The sequence below is a fragment of the Myotis yumanensis genome, unplaced genomic scaffold (genome assembly GCF_028538775.1).
Source record: "Myotis yumanensis isolate MYYU_CA2020_CCGP unplaced genomic scaffold, mMyoYum1.0.hap1 SCAF_2, whole genome shotgun sequence".
Lineage (NCBI taxonomy): Eukaryota > Metazoa > Chordata > Mammalia > Chiroptera > Vespertilionidae > Myotis > Myotis yumanensis.
The window spans coordinates 84,221,872-84,239,859 of record NW_027223753.1 but is presented as its reverse complement, the minus strand read 5'-3'; the positions used below and the strand labels follow the sequence as shown (position 1 = coordinate 84,239,859).

Here is a 17,988-nt window from a genome sequence, read left to right as displayed (position 1 = left end):
ATTGTTAAGTAGGATGAGATTATGTCTATGCTTTACCCTTACTAATGCAGGGGAACAGAGGTGTAATTGAAAATTGTTATATATCATCCTATATAATAAAGAGGTGATGTGCAATAAAGAGGTGATATGCAAATTGACCATCATACCCTCACACAAGATGGCCACCCCCATGTGGCCACAAGATGGCCACCACAAGACAGCTGGCAGGGGAGGGCAGTTGTAGGCAATCAGGCTAGCAGGAGAGGGCAGTTAGGGGTGACCGGGCCGGCAGGGGAGTGGTTAGGGGGTGATCAGGCTGGCAGGTAGAAGCAGTTATGGGTGATTAGGCGAGCAGTTGGGAGCCAGCAGTCCTGGATTGTGAGAGGGATGTCTGACTGCCAGTCTAGGCCCGATCCCTGTGGGACATCCCCCAAGGGGTCCCAGATTGGAGAGGGTGTAGACTGGGCTGAGGGACACACACCCTCCCCCCAGTGCACGAATTTCGTGCACCGGGCCTCTAGTTTTGAAATATAAGCAGACAGCCATTCTGCAGTTCTCAGAATCATCTTAGTGCTAGAGAGGATTCCCAACATAACTAACTCATACACTTGATAATTACTTGATTTGTTCACGATTTATAGAGTAAGTTGGAATCAGTCTTATTAGAGTTGTTGGCTTTATAAAATAGGAAAAATAATTTAAGTGATTAAGGATAAATGGATAAGTAGATAAATAGGTAGATAAATGGGTAGATAGAGTATTGTGTTGGACTCTAAACCTTCAGAATTATACTTTAAGTCCTTGACCTCTGTAGGTTCACAAGCATATAATACAGGTTCATAAATTAGGGAAATATGCTCATCGATAGGAAAATACCATAATTCAGTATTATAATAGAAGTATGCACGACTTTAAAAGAAGGAAGTCTCTGACACTACCACTAGGTTGAGGAGTATTCCAAAAGTGTTGACTTTAGCTGAGTCTTTAAAAAAAAAAAAATAGGAGTTTTTATTTATTTAGTTAGTTTTAGGCAAGTAAGAATGAGAAATTTTGATAGTCTGATGAATGACATGGAAGTGAGAAAGAACTTGGTTCATTTAAAGAACTGTGAGGAGTCTGTCATGGTTAGAAGGTGTTGTAAGTTTGAAACGGTGACATACTTCGAAGTTGGAAGTGTAGGTAAAAACCAAAGAATGTATGCATGGTGGTGGAGAGCTATTGATACTTTCTCAGTGAAGGAGGGTCCATCCAAACCATTCAGAATTTAATTTTTAAATGCTCAGACTCTACTCTAGATGTACTAAGTAGTAATATTGGAAGAGGAGACCTGATCATGAGACTTTAAACAGAGCTTCATGTATATTCCTGAAGTGCCTTTGAACAGTGGCTTTTCTTCAGTACCAAGTGCCATGGTGGAAATGCCTCTGGAAATGCATATATTCAGATTTAGAACTAGGAGAGAGCTCAGGTAGAAGGTGTGGAGATTTTCCATTGTGTCAGTGTAATTAATGAGATTGCTCAGGGAACATGTAAAGTGAAAGGGCCTAGAATGGATTAGAGAATCACTACTATGTAAAGGGTTTGAATGGATGAAGAAAGTCCACATAAGAAACTGAAAGAGATTGTTAATAGAGGGAGGAGAAGAGTTATGAGAAAAGTGCTATCACACAGATCAAGGAAGAAGGTATTTCAAGGAAAGCTGTTCAAGCCAAGAGGTCAAATAAATGTGAAGACTAACATGGTGTTTGGACTGAGCAATTCTAGTACCACTGGAGACTTGAGTCATATGGGAAAGTGGCTATGGAGGATTAGCCCTTGGGTTGACTGTTAATTCACAACCCAAATGTTAATAATGTGCTTATAATTCAAAATGGAAAAGAACAGCTAAATGCTAAAGTAAAAGGATTACTAGGAGAAACAAGGTGTCACCAACATATAAAGCCATTGGGTGGTCAAGGATATAAAGAAAAAGGAAATGGTAAGCACTTTAGCATTTAGCTCATTGGTAACTGGTAAATTAATAGTAACCAGATTTTGATGGTAAGAAAGTGAGCAAAAGATAAGTGGGAATTAGGATGTCTGTTAAAGGTATAAATAAAGTCAAGGCAAGGTGTGTATATTGCAAGTAGTGGGGAAACATACGTTTACCAGGAAAAGAAAAGGAGATGGTTGGTTTTTACCTGTCAGGTGCATGGCATTACCTCTTCATACTGCCTTTTTGAGAAACTCAGTCCAGCAGCTTTACTTTATTTCTGGTTTTGTAAGAGCAGGGGCTTTCCAGGGTCCTCTTTCTAAGGCCACAGAGGCCCTCTGTCCATGGTCACTTACTATTGAGTCATCTTGATACAATAGATAGCTGTCCACATGGAGATGTAATTTTTAAAGCAGGTTTGTAACAAAGAGGCCCTTCTTTAGAACGTTGTGCTTGGAATTGGCCAAGAGGTTGGAGTTTAAGCCTTTGCTGTTAACACTTGACCTTGGACAATGACTATATAATCTCCTTGTGCTGCCTGCCTCACAGACATGTGAGAGTGGAATGGGGTGAGGACTGAGAAAACTTGTGAATGGTGTGGTTGTATAGAGTTATAATTAAGGTGGTGTTACCATAATGTTTCTATAGAAGAGTGCACAGTGTAATCATTTTGAGTTCATTAGCTTTCTCTAGAGATTTAATTATTATCAGGCCAAAAACTAACCCGTTTCTGTGTCTCATAGTTCTCAATACTCAGGAATTTTGGAGAAGATAGAGGAAACACGATTTTGGTTTAAATTAAGAAGGAGAAGAATAAAATATTGGGAAGTGGGGCTTAACTGCTTTAACTTAGCAGTTCATTGAATTTGAGGGAATTTAGTCATATTTCTTGGTAGTATAAGACATTATTATATCAAAAGGGGTAACTAGCTCTTTGCCATCTCCAAAGAATAAACTCTGAGAAATACACTTAAATTGCAGTATGAATGGTTAGTTAGATATAAGAAGAAATATTTAGTCTATTAAAAAAAAGTTCCTGTTAAACTCATGTTGTGCCAGGGTGGGTGGTTGTAAAGCCTGCATTTTGGGGTGTCAGTGGACTGTGGTAGGATTTTAAAATAGCATAAGATTTATTGGTTTGCTGTGATTTACCACAGATATATTAAAGATAAGGGAGGAGATAAAGCAGATAACCTTTAACCTCTTACTTCCTTGGAATGCATTTCCTGAAGTTAACTGTGTACACTGTTTATTTTCCGAGTGAAACATTAGCGTGTTTGTGTTTTCAGTTTTATTAAATTAGTTTCTCTTTTTTTTTCCTTCCAGAGAGCATTAGGTAATCAAAAGTCCACAGTAGTTGAATTCAGCAATAAAGATGCCTCTGAAATTAACAGTGAGCAAGATAAAGAAAATTCCTTAATCAAAAGTGAACCGAGAAGAATTAAAATATTTGATGGAGGGCAAGTACAAATTTTACTTCTTGAATGTACATTTAAACTTACTTTTTAAATGTACATTTGCTTTCATGTAAATAAAGAATTATCAGTGCCAATTTTATATAAATATTGTAAGGTATCTCAGCTTACTAACAGAATCTTCATGGCAAAATATATATTTAGTATTATGTTAAATAATTCCATTTTGTTCAAGGAAGTAAGAACTATTTAGGAAACATTGTAGATCCTAGGAGTTTTCAGAGTGAACCTTGAGGTTCACATTGATTTATAATAAACAATGACTTGGAAAACCTACTCTTAAGAGAGATGAACTCGTTGCCTATTTGATGTTTCTGCGTGTTTGGTTCTGAGAAACCCAAAAAGTAAAAGTCAATTGTAGTTATTGTGACGCTTAGAAAAATTTCAGTATTTATAGTTGTTGTGATTGAATTTAAAAGTTTAAAAGAACTCTTAAACCCAGTGACTTAAAAGAGGAAATATTTTTAAATTAAGTCTAGTGTTGATGAATAAGGTTTTTTGGTTAGAATTAGCTATTAGAATATTGAGTGTTGATGTGAAAAGCTGGAATATTCTGTTACTGTACATGCATAAAATTTATATTGCTTGAGTCTAAAAATTGTGCCTTGTTTTACTTTTTAGGTTGAATTTTAGTTATCAGTATTTTCTCAGAGATATAGTATCCAATTTCCCTATTTTTTTGTCTTTCTTTAAATTAGATATAAATCAAATGAAGAGTACGTATATGTCCGAGGCAGGGGAAGAGGAAAGTACATCTGTGAAGAATGTGGAATACGTTGTAAAAAACCTAGCATGTTAAAGAAACACATACGAACCCATACAGATGTCCGCCCCTACCACTGCACTTACTGTAACTTCTCCTTTAAGACAAAAGGTATGAGATAACATTCCTTCATGGTTCTTTTCTATATGCATTGAGCTAGTTGCACTAAGAACCAACTTTATATATTCTTTGACCAATGATGCAGTAGCTTAAATGGGACTAATATTAATTATATCCTGTCAACATTGTAGCCTTTTATCTTTATGTTTCTGGACCTCTTGGGGGGAAAAGTTTTCATTACAGGCTTTTAGAATATATATACATAATAAAAATAACATTTTCAAAGGAGCAACTGCCTTTTTTTATTTTACTCCCCAAATTACAGTTGAATAGTATGATGGCTAAGGCATTTTCAAAAATTCTTAATTTGGGGCTGAAGAAGAAAATAAATTTTCATGATTACAATTTTCTTGATTACTTAGGTGTTAAGAGATTGGAAAAATTTTAAATAATAACTGCATTAAACTTATGATTTCATTCATGTTTTATTATCTGATTTTAGGCATGCAGCCATTTCTTTTACATGATTTTTTTAACCCAAATTCTGTTGAATTTCAGCTTCAAAAATTTTCTAACTTTTGTACTCTTCAATGTTTATAGAACTCATAACTAGTTATTAAAATTAATTTAGTACTCTTTCCATATTCTTTATACAGGGTGGGACAAAAGTAGGTTTATAGTTTGTGAATACACAAAACAGAGTTTATTCGTGTATTATTAATTAATTATTGTATTATTTTCCATAAGAACAACTGTAAATCTACTTTTGCCCCACCTTGTAATTTACTTAAATTATAACTCTTTATTATAGATAAGGTAATTTTACCTCCTACAAATTTTCTGGTGCATATAATGAATATACTACACTAAAATGTTTACTTTCTCCATGAGGCCCCTTGTTCATAAATCATTATGTGAAAATTTGTTACTTAAAATTGTAATTTCATGTAACACCCTTTAAAAAGTAAGAATCTTTCTAAAACAATGCAATTATAAAATTATCTGTCTGAAAGGATTGTATCTGTAAAAAATATTTAATTGATAATTTTACAGAATCCATTTTTGTCTTTTTGGAGTTAGCATTTGCTTTGCTTTTTTATTGGCTGTCTTTGCAGCTTTTGTCTTAAAGATTGATTACCTCTTTAGCAAAATTTATTACATTGCTTGACTAGTATCTATTGGCATTTAAAGAGAGTTATAATATGTAGCATCTAAGTAGTTTCAAAGTAGTTCTTAAATGCCAATAGTATCTAAAATAAGAATGATAAAATAAAATAAAAAAACATTCTTCAGATAGCCTTAAATATTTCTAAAAAGTTTCAAGAAATCACGAGGAGTTGGGGAAAACAGTAATTCTATAATCCTTTGGTTGTGATGTAGATCCTTCTGGAAGTGGAGGGTGGGTTTTGGGATGATTTTTCTGGTCCTCTGTGAAGGTTTTAATAGGATAAAGTGCTTTGATCTTTAACCCAATGTATTGCTTTTTTTCACTTGTTTTAATTCTATGATTAGGAAACATCCATTAATTTCTATTATGATATCGGAACAGTAGTAATGGGACAATATAACTAATGAAAAAAGTTACCAAGTACAGAATGATGTTACCAGTAAAGAGAAGTATAATATGAAATGGGTTTTTCTCAATAGGAGGGGAAGGAATTAGTATATTAAAAAATGTTCATAAAATAAGACCAAGAAAGGAAGGAAAACTTAGTTGTGGAAAAGCAAATGAGACTATATAGATTTCTTGGCAAAGAAGAATATTATGAATCACCAAGTATTAATCTTAGTGAAATAACTCAAAACCAACATCGTGTGCAATTTTAGATAAATGTTTAATGGTAGACAGAGCATAATGACCCCTGAAAAGTGATCATTGTATGTTAGCAGTGTTCATGTCTTGCATTTCTCTAATATGCTGCATATCTGAATTCATATTAAATTTTTTGTTTTGTCAGATAATTCATATGGATTATGTGCTAAATATTTATTTGAAAAAAGCTACCCTAGCTATTGTGACTGGTAAAGAAAATATTAGAAATTCAATATTTCCTTATTCTTACCATGACAATCAGTTTCCCTGGTAGCAGTCTATATTTTACAAATACATGTAAAAGAGATTCCGTAGTACCTTTAAAGGGAGCTAAATAATAATACACTTATTTTATATTAGGCTGTAGATTTTGCCCTACTCTCATTTACTTTTATTTCTTAGCCAGTTCAACTCTACTTATTGAACGTGTCTGGTTATTAAGCAAAAGTAATAGTGATGAAATGATATGAGCTATACATGTATATGCAAAGAGAACAAAATGCTATCAAGGGAATGATCTGCAGTGTTAGAAATTGATGCTTCTGGTGGTAACACTTAGAAATCTGACCTCCATCATTTGTGCTCTTAGTTTATTTATGAGTACATTCTCAAAATAATCTATTTGCTTTCACTATTCTGCTTTAAAGGTCAGTCAATAGGAACTATTCAGTGAGCTTGCATCTCTGTAGGAGCTAGTTTCATGTATATGATAGAAAGCTAGACTCTATTTGTAGCTATAGGAACCCAGAAACTTAATCTCTCATGCTTTCCAGAGGATTTAGATGAATGTTTATTAAATCTGTTGATAATTTTATCTATTAAATTAATGCACAAAGTTTATAGCATTGCTAGGGGATATTTGCATTTTAATTACATATTTAAATGCAAATTGTTTATTTTAAATTATTTAAGAAATTAATTAATAGTAATAGCTCAAGCTATGAGAAAATTTGCTTATTAAAAACTTATATTCCCAAATATGCCTAGTTACAATTATACATTAACTTTTTAGAAAGGGAATAACCTTCTTTGGTTATCTATTTAAAGAATAAAAACATTTGAAAGGAAATTATTAGTGGACATTGTATCTGGGTAATATTTTTATTGTACTAGGAAGTATTTTGACTTGTAAGTGGAAATTTCAGCCAATTAACCTGGCCAAACCATTTTTTTATAACTTTTTAATGTGAAAATTCTAAAGCATACAAAAAAGTAGAGATTTGTATGATAAACACTGATATGCCCATTGTTTAAAAATAATTATTGATATTTTGCCATATTTGCTTTATATTTTATTTTTAAGTGTATTTAAAGTAAATGTCAGATGTGGCCAACCTATTTAAGCCATGTTATCTCTGGAATCATAGAGCTAGGCAGAGTTTGATGAATCCTAGATATTATCTAGCCTGTGCACCCTCTTACCTGAACCCTGATGCACTAAGCTATGGGATGTGGTGCATACTATCTAATGCAACAATTGGCTTGAACAAGTGTGACCAGTTCCATAGGCTTAGTGCAGTGATGGCGAACCTATGACACACGTGTCAGAGGTGACACGCCAACTCATTTTTTGGTTGATTTTTCTTTGTTAAATGGCATTTAAATATACAAAATAAATATCAAAAATATAAGTCTTTGTTTTACTATGGTTGCAAATATCAAAAAATTTCTATATGTTTTTCAAAATGCTGACACGCCGAGCTCGAAAGGTTCGCCATCACTGGCTTAGTGCATTCTTAGTGGAATCAAGGCTCTATAAATATAGCAATTTTCCAGGTCCTTCAACTATTGCAAGCCCAACCCCTAGACGGATGATTGAGACATTTTTAGGTTTTCTAAAAACTTATTCTCAAATCCTAATTTGCCCTGCTTACCAAACTCAGTATGTAGATTTTATTTTCTCAAAGGAGATGGTTTTCCCATTATGGCACTTTTGTGTGTGTGTGTGTGTGTGTGGGGGGGGGGGGTCTTCTGCTTGGTATCCCCAGAGGAATCTGAGCTCTTCCCCTGCACTAATGATTGCCTCGGGCAAGATGCCCAATGGTTCCCACTTAGCCTGGTAATACTTACAGAGGTCCATACACCAGCTGCCCAAGGAAACACACCTTTAGAGATATTACTGTGAGACTTGTAGTCAATACGGTGAAGTGAACTTAATGCAGGGAGTTCTTTTCTTAGGTTCCAAACACTCAGAATTACTGTTTTTAATGTAATAACAACCAAATATAGTTTCTAATAGTCAAGCTCAAAATTGAAAAAGGCTCATTCCTAGGTACCAAAAATAAAAAAGAAATTCCAAGATAGCATGTTGAACAGATGCTTTAAAACAAAAAAAAGCCATCAAAGCCAGATATATGCCTACAGCATTCAAATTTTAATGCTGGTGCTGAAGTGTCGTTCAAGGCCTCTGAAATAAGCCTGGCGTCCCTGTGCAGTGACTGTGGACCTATGTGGGGGGGAAAGCTACCTGCTGAAAAGCAAAACCCTATACCTATGCCAAAACAAAACAAAACCCGGCCAGAATTAGTGGTATGAAACCATTTAGGTCCCAGGCAGAAGCAATTGGAAAATTAACCCAAAGAAGACATTATTCAAAGTAGAAGAGTCAGATTTGAAAAAGAGAAACTATTACTAATAAATAACCAGGTTTCTACAACATATAGACACCAATATTTTCTTTTTCCAAACTTTAGTCATTGGGATTGTATGACCACAACCTGTACTTTCACTTGAAATAACAATGGAATTTGCCAGTGTTGACAAATGCAATAGCAAAATAATACTATGTAAGCTTAGTAAACATTCTTTTCCCTTAAGGAAATCTGACAAAACACATGAAGTCCAAGACACATAGCAAGAAATGTGTGGATTTAGGCGTCTCAGTAGGTTTAATAGATGAACAAGATACAGAAGAATCAGGTAAGGCTTTATTCCATATTTTTCATAAATGCTATTTATAATGTACTATTTTTTTTGCATCCATATTCTTCTTCCCATTCCCATTGATACTGCTTAGTTTCTATTTTCATTATATTATGCGATAGAATCCTCAGTTTGCTCATCTCTAATTTGTCTTCCTTCTTCTCCATCTTCCCCACTGATGTCCAATTAATCTTCCTGAAGCATGTGTCTGATCATACTACTCCTCTGCCTCAAGTCTTTATTAGTTTTTATTTGCCTACCAGATAAAGTATGAGCCACTTGACTTTATAGCCTCCACCCTTCTTTCTCCTTTCTGTCTTTTACCTACCCTAATGCTTGTATTTCCTGCTTACCTGACATTGATTCAGCTCTCTACTATACAGCCCTCCCTGCACCCTGCCCCTCACTCCCCACACAAACCTGGCTCCAGTCTGCATTGGTCGAAGTCTTCCTTTCCTTCAATTCTGCTCATACCACTGCTGTCACGAAGCCTTCTCTGATTTTCCCTTCCCACACTACTTTTGGGGGAAGCAATTTTTCCCTTCTCTGAACTCCTAAAATATTTTAGTTTTCCTCCTGAAAGTACTGAATCCTTTTCTGCCTTATTTTGTGATGATTGACATGCTTACCTTACCTCCCCCCTGAAACTGTTGAGCATACATGAGCAGAATCGATGGCCGAATAATCTTTGCTTCACCCACAGCCATTAGCAGAGTGCCTGGCTCCTAGTAGCTGCTCCACAAATATTTGTGGAATAAAACATTTGCTTGCTCCCCAGAGTGTTTTCTATTTTGGAAAACTTAACCAATTGTTTTCTTAACAATGTTAACTCAACAAATGAAAGTATTTATCTTTAATCAACTTTGAAGCAAAGTAAACCTGATTATCCGTTCTGACCAATCAGAGAATAGAATTATCCTTTCCTACCACATTTTTAAACACAAGCAATTAACAAAAGAAAAAAGTTGTCCTACTGCTTTTTTGAAAAATGTCCTAAACATTTACCTGCTTGCTTGTTTTATTTAATGAACATTAGTTTGATATAGATAAATTTTCCAAAGAAAAAAATGGTGAGGACATCATTGAAAATACAGGTAACAAACCAAATGCATCTGATTCCACTTGATGACCAGTAACACACTGAATGAATCAGTCTGAATTTATTTCTAAATATGCTAGAAAATGGACTCACATCTTAAGTGGTACAGATAAAATGATGTAATATGGAAGCACTGAAAAGGACTGCCTTTAACTCTTTTTTGGAGAATAAACTGATGTATTCTTAAAAGAAGAAAAGGATAATCATAACAAATTTGGGACAATATGGAGCTTTTTAGGATTTATGTACAATTTGATGCTTTGATACATATTGAGGATGGCAAAGTTAGGATTTAAAAATACATACCCAATTAACATGTGTAACTTTTTTGTCCGAGGAACATATTTATTAAAAACTGATTTTTCCCCAGCTTTATTGAAATATAACTGACATAAATCCCTGTATAAGGTTAGGATGTGCAGCACAGTTGCATAACTTAAATACATATTGTGAAATGGTCACCACAGTAAGTTTATTTATAATTCATCATCTCTTGTAGATATAACAAAAAGAGAAAGCAAATAGCTCTCTTAACAACTTTCATATATACCATACAGCACTATTAACTATAGTTATCATGTTGTACTTCTAGTACTTCTATTATAATTGGAACTTTGTACCTTTTGACCACCTTTTCTCTAATTCCTTCTCCCCTCACCTCCTGCCTCTGGTAACCACAAACCTGATCTCTTTTTCTATGGTTTTTTTTATTTGTTATTTGGGGGCTTTTTGGTATTTTTGATTCCACATAGAAAAGCTAATTTTTTAATTGCTGGGAATTTAATTATGTGTCAGTGTCTTTGTTTAATTCTATGTCAGTGTCTCTATTATGCTGAGCATTTCAGAAGTAAAATGCTAGGAAAAATGAGTAACATTTTCAGCAAGTGTCTTTATTGCCCACAGAAGAGAAAAGGCATAGAGGTTGCAATATGAAATACTGATACCTGAACTTATGTAAATGTGAAAGGTATTATTATTATTATATATACTACTATATGTTTTACTTCTTCAAGAAGAGGGGTCTTATAAAAAACTAGAGGCCCAGTGCACAGATTTGCACCCTCTTGCAATCCAGGACCCCTAGGGGGATGTCGGACTGCCGGTTTCAACCCAATCCCCGAAGGCCAATCCAAGGGACCCCACTGATGCATAAATCCGTGCACCGGGCCTCTAGTATGCATATAAGATCTTTGGTTAATCTCTTTCCGCCCTTCCCTCTGAGATTCATCAGTCTGTTCCATGTTTCCATGCCTGTGTGTTGAGCGTCTGCCCCCTGGTGGTCATTGCGCATCATAGCTACTGGTAAAATGGTCGGATGGTTGGACAGTCACTTAGGCATATATATATATAGACAAACTAGTGGCCTGGTGCCCAGATTCATGCACATTGAGAGGAAATCAGGAGCCTGCGCCTTTGTGCCCGGGGAGTTTCTATGTCTTGGTGAGCTGCCAGGAAGTCGCTTGGGGAGTCCCCGCAGCTTCCTGAAAAAATATTTCCAAAAGTCCGTTCTGCAGCCAAAGTCGCACCTTGCCGGCCAGGAGGTCCCCGGTGGACGCCTTGGGCCGTGCTGGACGCTTTCCACCACTCAGAGCCGGATAAGAGACGCTCTCAGGTGAACAATACAAAGTTGGGGATTTTGGGGGTTGGGGTGCTCTGTTGCCTACGCCCCCAACCTTCAGATCCATCTCTTTTTTACTTTTACCCAGATTGTCAGTAGCCACCTTGTGGCCACTATTATATTGCTGCATTCCTCTGTACCTCCGGGGCAATCGGTAAGAGATGAGATTTGATCTCAATGCCCGATGGCAGAGTTCTAGGAGCTCGGTGGCAATATCAGGCTCGTCCTGGTTACTCCAAGTGTCCATGCTTCAACCGTTCTCCAGAGATTGTAACTGCAGGCTTATGGGGTACGAGGGATGTAGCAGTGCACTAAGCAGCAGGTGGCCGGGGAGGAGCACAAGCCGGGACTGGGAGCTGCGCTGCTCCCACTCACCCCGGCCCCACTGCACCTGCCGCCACCGCTGCTCGGCTCCCACCTCTGCAGCTGCACTCGCCACCCATGAGCTTGGCTTCTGGCTGAGCGGTGCTACCCCTGTGGGAGCACACTGACCACCAGGGGCAGCTCCTGAATTGAGCGTCTACCCCCTGGGCGTCATTACTTGTCATAGTGACTGATCGACTGGTCGTTTGGTTGTAACAGTTGCTTAAGCTTTTACATATATACTAGAGGCCCGGTGCACAAAAATTTGTGCACTGGGGGGGGGGGGGGGTCCCTCAGCCCAGCCTGTGCCCTCTTGCAGTCTGGGACCCCTTGGGAGATAACGACCTGCTGGCTTAGGCCTGCTCCCGGGTGGCAGAGGGCAGGCCCAATCCCTAGGTACAGCCCCTGGTCGGGCTCAGAGCAAGGCCGATTGGGGAGTTGGGGCGCCGCCCCTTGTCATGCACAGAGCAGGGCGGATCCGGAGGTTGCGATGCCACCCTCAGTCACACTCAGGGTAGGGCCGATTGGGGGGTTGTGGCACCGCCCCCTGTCACACTCAAGGCAGGGTCGATGGGGAGGTTGCGGCGCCACCCCCTGTCACGCACAGAGCAGGGCCAATCAGGGGGTTGGGGCGCTGCCCCCTGTCACTCACAGAGCAGGGCCGATCAGGGGGTTGAGGAGCTCCCCCCTGTCACTCACAGAGTAGGGCCTATAGGGGAGTTGGGGCACCGCCCCCTGTCACACACAGAGCAGGGCTGATCAGGAGGTTGGGGCGCTGCACCCTGTCACACTCAGGGCAGGGCCAATGGGGAGGTTATGGCTCTACCCTGTCACACACAGAGCAAGGCCCGTGGAGGGGGGTTGGGGCGCTACCCTCTATCACCCACAGAGCAGGGCCGATCAGGGGGTTGGGGCGCCGCCACTGTCACACTCAGGGCAGGGCCAATGGGGAGGTTATGGCTCTACCCTGTCACAGAGCAGGGCCCGTGGGGGGGTGGGGGGAGCGGGTTGTGGCGCCACACCCTGTCACACAGAGCCGCAGGGCAATCGGGGTTGGGGAGCTCCCCCCTATCAGGCACAGAGCAGGGCTGATCAGGGGGTTGGGGCGCCTTCCCCTGTCACGAACAGAGCAGGGCGGATAGGGAGGTTGTGGCCCCGCCCCCTGTCATACACAGAGCCGCAGGGCGATCAGGGGGTTTGGGCGCTGCCCCCTGTTACGCTGATCCCGGTGCCGGGAGCCTCGCTGCTCCGCTGATCCGGTGCCGGGAGGCATATTACCCTTTTACTATATAGGATAGAGGCCTGGTGCACGGGTGGGGGCTGGCTGGTTTGCCCTGAAGGGTGTCCTGGATCAGGGTGGGGGTCCCCACTGGGGTGCCTGGCCAGTCTGGGTGAGGGGCTGAGGGCCGTTTTCCGGCTGGCAGGTCACTGAAGCTCTGAAGCTCCCAACCGCTCCTTTTTTCTTTTTTTTTTTTCTATTCTGAGCCAGCTTTAGCTCTGAGGCCTCGCTGCTGAAAACATTGATACAGTGTTGCCGTCAGGCTGGATGAAGCCCATCAGCCGGTTTCTGGGGTTTTGTTTAGCTTCTATATTTGCAACATAGTTGCTTAGAGTTGCAGCTGAGAGGCCGGCAAGTTAGGCGGGGAACGTTGGAGTCCGCAGTCACTGGAGCAAGCAAACCTCCCTGTTCGCTTCAGTGCATGGCTGCCGGCCGCCATATTGGCTGACAGTTAATTTGCATAAGGATATGCTGATTAGCCAATGGGAAGGGTAGCGGTCGTACGCTAATTAGCATGTTTCTCTTTTATTAGTGTAGATAGATGAAGTAGGTTTACACTTGTGAGTACGTGAAACACAGTTTATTCTTGTATTATTATTTATTAATTATTGTGTTATTTTCTATATGAACAACTATAAACCTACTTTGCCCCACCCTGTAAATATTTTCTCACATTTTTTTCAAATCTTTTTCATAAATAATGTATGTTTGTAAAAACAAGCTAAGTAAGGCATTATACATTATATGTAGTTTTCCTTACCCATCAATTCCAGGCACTCTCCCCCTCAGAGGCAAACACTAACTGCATTTAAGGGTTTTCTTTCAATTCCTTTAATGTACATATACATGTATGTATATATACATATATGTGCATATATATATATGTGTGTGTGTGTGTACATATATATATGGTTTTGTTTGTAAATTTGCATAAACAGTCTCAGCTTGTATGTAGACACCTAAAAATTAATTTTGCTTTATAATTGTAAACTGTTCTCTAGAGGAAACTTCATTTCTGTATATCCTAAACTATATATTGTAAGAATTTTAAATTTTAACCAATTTGATGAATGATAGTTTGCTATCTTTGTGTTTTCTTGATTATTATCCTAAGGTTGGGTCTTACTCTTTAAAAAGTTTCATTCCAATAAATTGTGATATTCAGAGATGGGATTTTGCTTAGCAATTCTTCAAATGTTCATGTGGGTAGAGAGGAAAGCCTGAAGGTTGTACTATTTTCTAGTCTAACACTAGCTATTCCTTCTCAGTCTCCAAGGCTGACTTCTCATCTCCCCAGCCTCTAAATGTGGTCTCCAGTCTCCTTTCTATCTATACTCAATCTCTAAGTCAGCGGTTCTCAACGTGTGGGTCGCGACCTTTTTGGGGGTTGAACGACCCTTTCACAGGGGTCGCCTAAGACCATCGGAAAACACATATATAATTACATATTGTTTTTGTGATTTATCACTATGCTTTAATTATGGTCAATTTGTAACAATGAAAATACATCCTGCATATCAGATATTTACATTATGATTCATAACAGTAGCAAAATTACAGTTATGAAGTAGCAATGAAAATAATCTTATGGTTGGGGGTCACCACAACATGAGGAACTGTATTAAAGGGTCGCAGCATTAGGAAAGTTGAGAACCACTGCTCTAAGTAATCTCACCCAGTCTTCTGACTTTAAATACCACCTATATGCTGATGATTCCCATATTTACTCCAAATTTACATATCCATCTGCTTACACATCATCTCCACTTGAAAGTCTAATAGGCATTTCAAGTTTGACATGACCACTTCTGATTTCCTCTTACCTCTAAGAAGCATGCTTTCCCTACAGACCTCTCCCATCCTTCCAGTTGCTAGACCAAAAATCTTGATGCCCTCATTTTGCTTCTAATCCACCAGGTTACCTTTCTGCTCTTCCTTCAAAATGTATTCAGAATTCAACCACTTTTAACTACCTTTGCCACTCAACCCTGGTCAAAACTACTATCACCTCTACTAAATTACTCATAGTAGCCCCTGTGGTTCAACCTTTGCCCCTTTACAGATTGTTTTCAATACAGCAACCAAAGTGATTTGTAAAAAACTACCTCATTACTTTGCTTAAAACCCTCCAGCAGTTCCCGGTCTCCATCAGAGCAGTGATCTACTGTACCCTCTGAGCTCTCACCCACTCACCCTTCCTCACTACCATCTCTGGAACTCTTCTCTCACTCCTGCCTCCCTTGCTCACCGAACTGCAACCACACTGATCTTGTTCTTTACTGAACACACCCAGCAGGCCCCTGTCTCCCTTTTGTACTTGTTGCCTGTCTTTGGAATGTCCTCTACTGGATATTGCAAGACGTACCCATTATCTCCTTCAGATGTCTCCTACCAGCGAGGCCTTCCTGAACCAATTTTAAAAAAAAAGCACCTCAGTCTCTTACAGCCAGCATTACTTATGCTCCCTGTCCTGCTTTATTTTTTCTTAGAGCACTGAGTGCTACCAGAGGGGAGGACAGGGATGTCATTGTGTTTACTGCTCTGTCTCCAGCACCTTAGGATTGTGCCTAGCAAGTAGTGAGAACAGTAAATAGTTATTGATTAAATGGATGACTGGGAACAAATGACCTACAGTCTGTCAGGAAATAATTCAAGATTACTTTTAGAATGTGATATATTAGTTATCCATTAACTTCCTTTACTAAAATCAAATGGTAGCTATAATACAATATTTAATGCCTTCACTTACAAATAGTGTTTACGTGATAGGGCCAAAGTCAATATAGGTATTGTTAAAGTTGTGCAGGCAGTTGTTTGGTAATTTCTTATTTTCGGTCATTGGCTTAGAAGACTAAAAGATAATTTAAGTTATCTGACTATTCCGTTTTTGCATCCTCAGTAATGATCTCTCCAGATTGATAAAATTTGTTCCTCTTTTTTTTTTTCAGTAGTTCCAGAGAAGAAAAGTTCATTCCCTTTCAGATTCCTTCCTTTATCTATTTAGCACCCCAGCACTGCTTAATAGGTGTGGCCATACCCCAAGAGCTCCTCGCCCTGGCGGTGAGGTTGGAGCTTGCTCTGACTTGGCAGGGTTCACCTCCCAAGCCTGGGATCAGAGAGGGAGCCGTGACAGCCTAGTTGGTTGCAGAAGGGTGACTAAGTGTGTCCCAGAGGAAAGGGAAGGAAGTTATTTATTCAGACATTGTTTTATTTCAAAAGGTATCAATGAGGGGGTAGGATAAAGGAAGGCAGGCATTCTGGACTTGTTTGAGCAAATGTCCAGAGGTTGAACAAGAATAGGACATTAAAAGTGTAAATGGCACAGGATGAGAAAGTTGGACAGGGCACACCCTGAGACAGTGGTTGGTGAATAGGTCATCCTATGCATGGGAAGCAATCATTCTAGGTTTCAACTATACTCACATCTCCCTAGATATAACCAGTCTCTGCTGCGGCAGTTTATATCAATTTCTTGATGTTTGGACACTTGAAAACCATTATCCTCTTAGGTATGATTTTTCTAGTATTTGTATTCTTGTAAACATTCAGTGATATATAGTGTTCCTTTTTTTTTTTTTTAAGAAAGCCTGAGTTTTTCGTGTATATTATTTAAAGCCATTTCCTTTTAGGCCCATATGTTTCTGATTTTTAACCCAGATTATTTTCTCAAATGTTTTTTGAAACAAAGAAATAAATGATACTCTGTGACCCTGGAATTTTCATTGCTATGATTTTTACATTTTTTCCCTCCCACTTCTGTTTTATTTTGTGGTGGGAATTTAGACAATAATGACTAAAAGAAGCATGATTTCATTAAGTTATATTCACCACCAACAAAAATAAATAATACCGTAGAGAAAAAAATCTTTGTCTGGAAGGGTGTTTTTATAAACAAAGTCCATTCCTCACTCTCCCCTAAATGGAGTTTACAAATTTGGGTGGAAAGTCTGATGTGTCTTTTCCCTTGTGACATTAGTTTGTATATATGAGTATAAATGTATGATGACTAATTCAGAATCCTCACTCTTCATTTATTCAATTAGGGAGCATTATTCCCCCTGGAATTAATTTCTGTTCCGGCCCGGCATCACTGTGGTATATAGACTTTTCATTGACTATCATGAAAGATAAGGACTTGATTTGTTTCTACTTCAGTATTTCCATATGTCTTAAAACATTGCCCTTATCAACTCCATAAAGACATTAAAGGATTAGCAGCATGTTATGAAGTGTTCAATTTTATTATCAATTTCATTTTCCAAGAAAAAATACACATTTTTTTATAAGTAGCTATAGTAGTGGATGAAGTAGCTGGCTTTTAAAAAATTAGAAGGGAGAAAATATTTTTAAGTTTATAGTTTTAAGTTTATAGTTTTAAGTTTATAATTTTAAGTTTTGAAATATGTGTCTGCTAGGAGGACAAAGCTCTGGAGTTCGGAGACTGGTCATTTTCAGGTGACCTTGTACGCTGGTTCTCCTCCCTGCGTGCTCCTTGCCCATGGGAGTTTCTGCCTCCCTGCTCACCAGGCACACTCATCACCCACAGTCAGGCGCATGGCAGCGTCTCCTCTGAGACTTCAGCTGCAACATGGGATTCTCTTCCATACTGAAGTTCCTCCCTGACAACATATTCTCCATTTTCTTA

General features: G+C 38.7%; 1 protein-coding gene across 5 annotated transcripts in view; it reads left to right on the top strand.

The window, feature by feature from the left end:
* HIVEP1 (HIVEP zinc finger 1) overlaps positions 1-17,988 on the top strand; it is a 171,440-nt gene that overhangs the window by 136,218 nt on the left and 17,234 nt on the right. For 4 of the 5 annotated variants that reach the window (XM_070405724.1, XM_070405723.1, XM_070405725.1 and 1 more), the window contains 3 exons: positions 3,278-3,411; positions 4,125-4,300; positions 8,880-8,981. In XM_070405724.1, coding sequence (XP_070261825.1) covers positions 3,278-3,411; positions 4,125-4,300; positions 8,880-8,981 — 412 coding nt within the window. The remainder of the gene's footprint in view (positions 1-3,277; positions 3,412-4,124; positions 4,301-8,879; positions 8,982-17,988) is intronic. The other variant, XM_070405728.1, reaches the window with a different exon arrangement.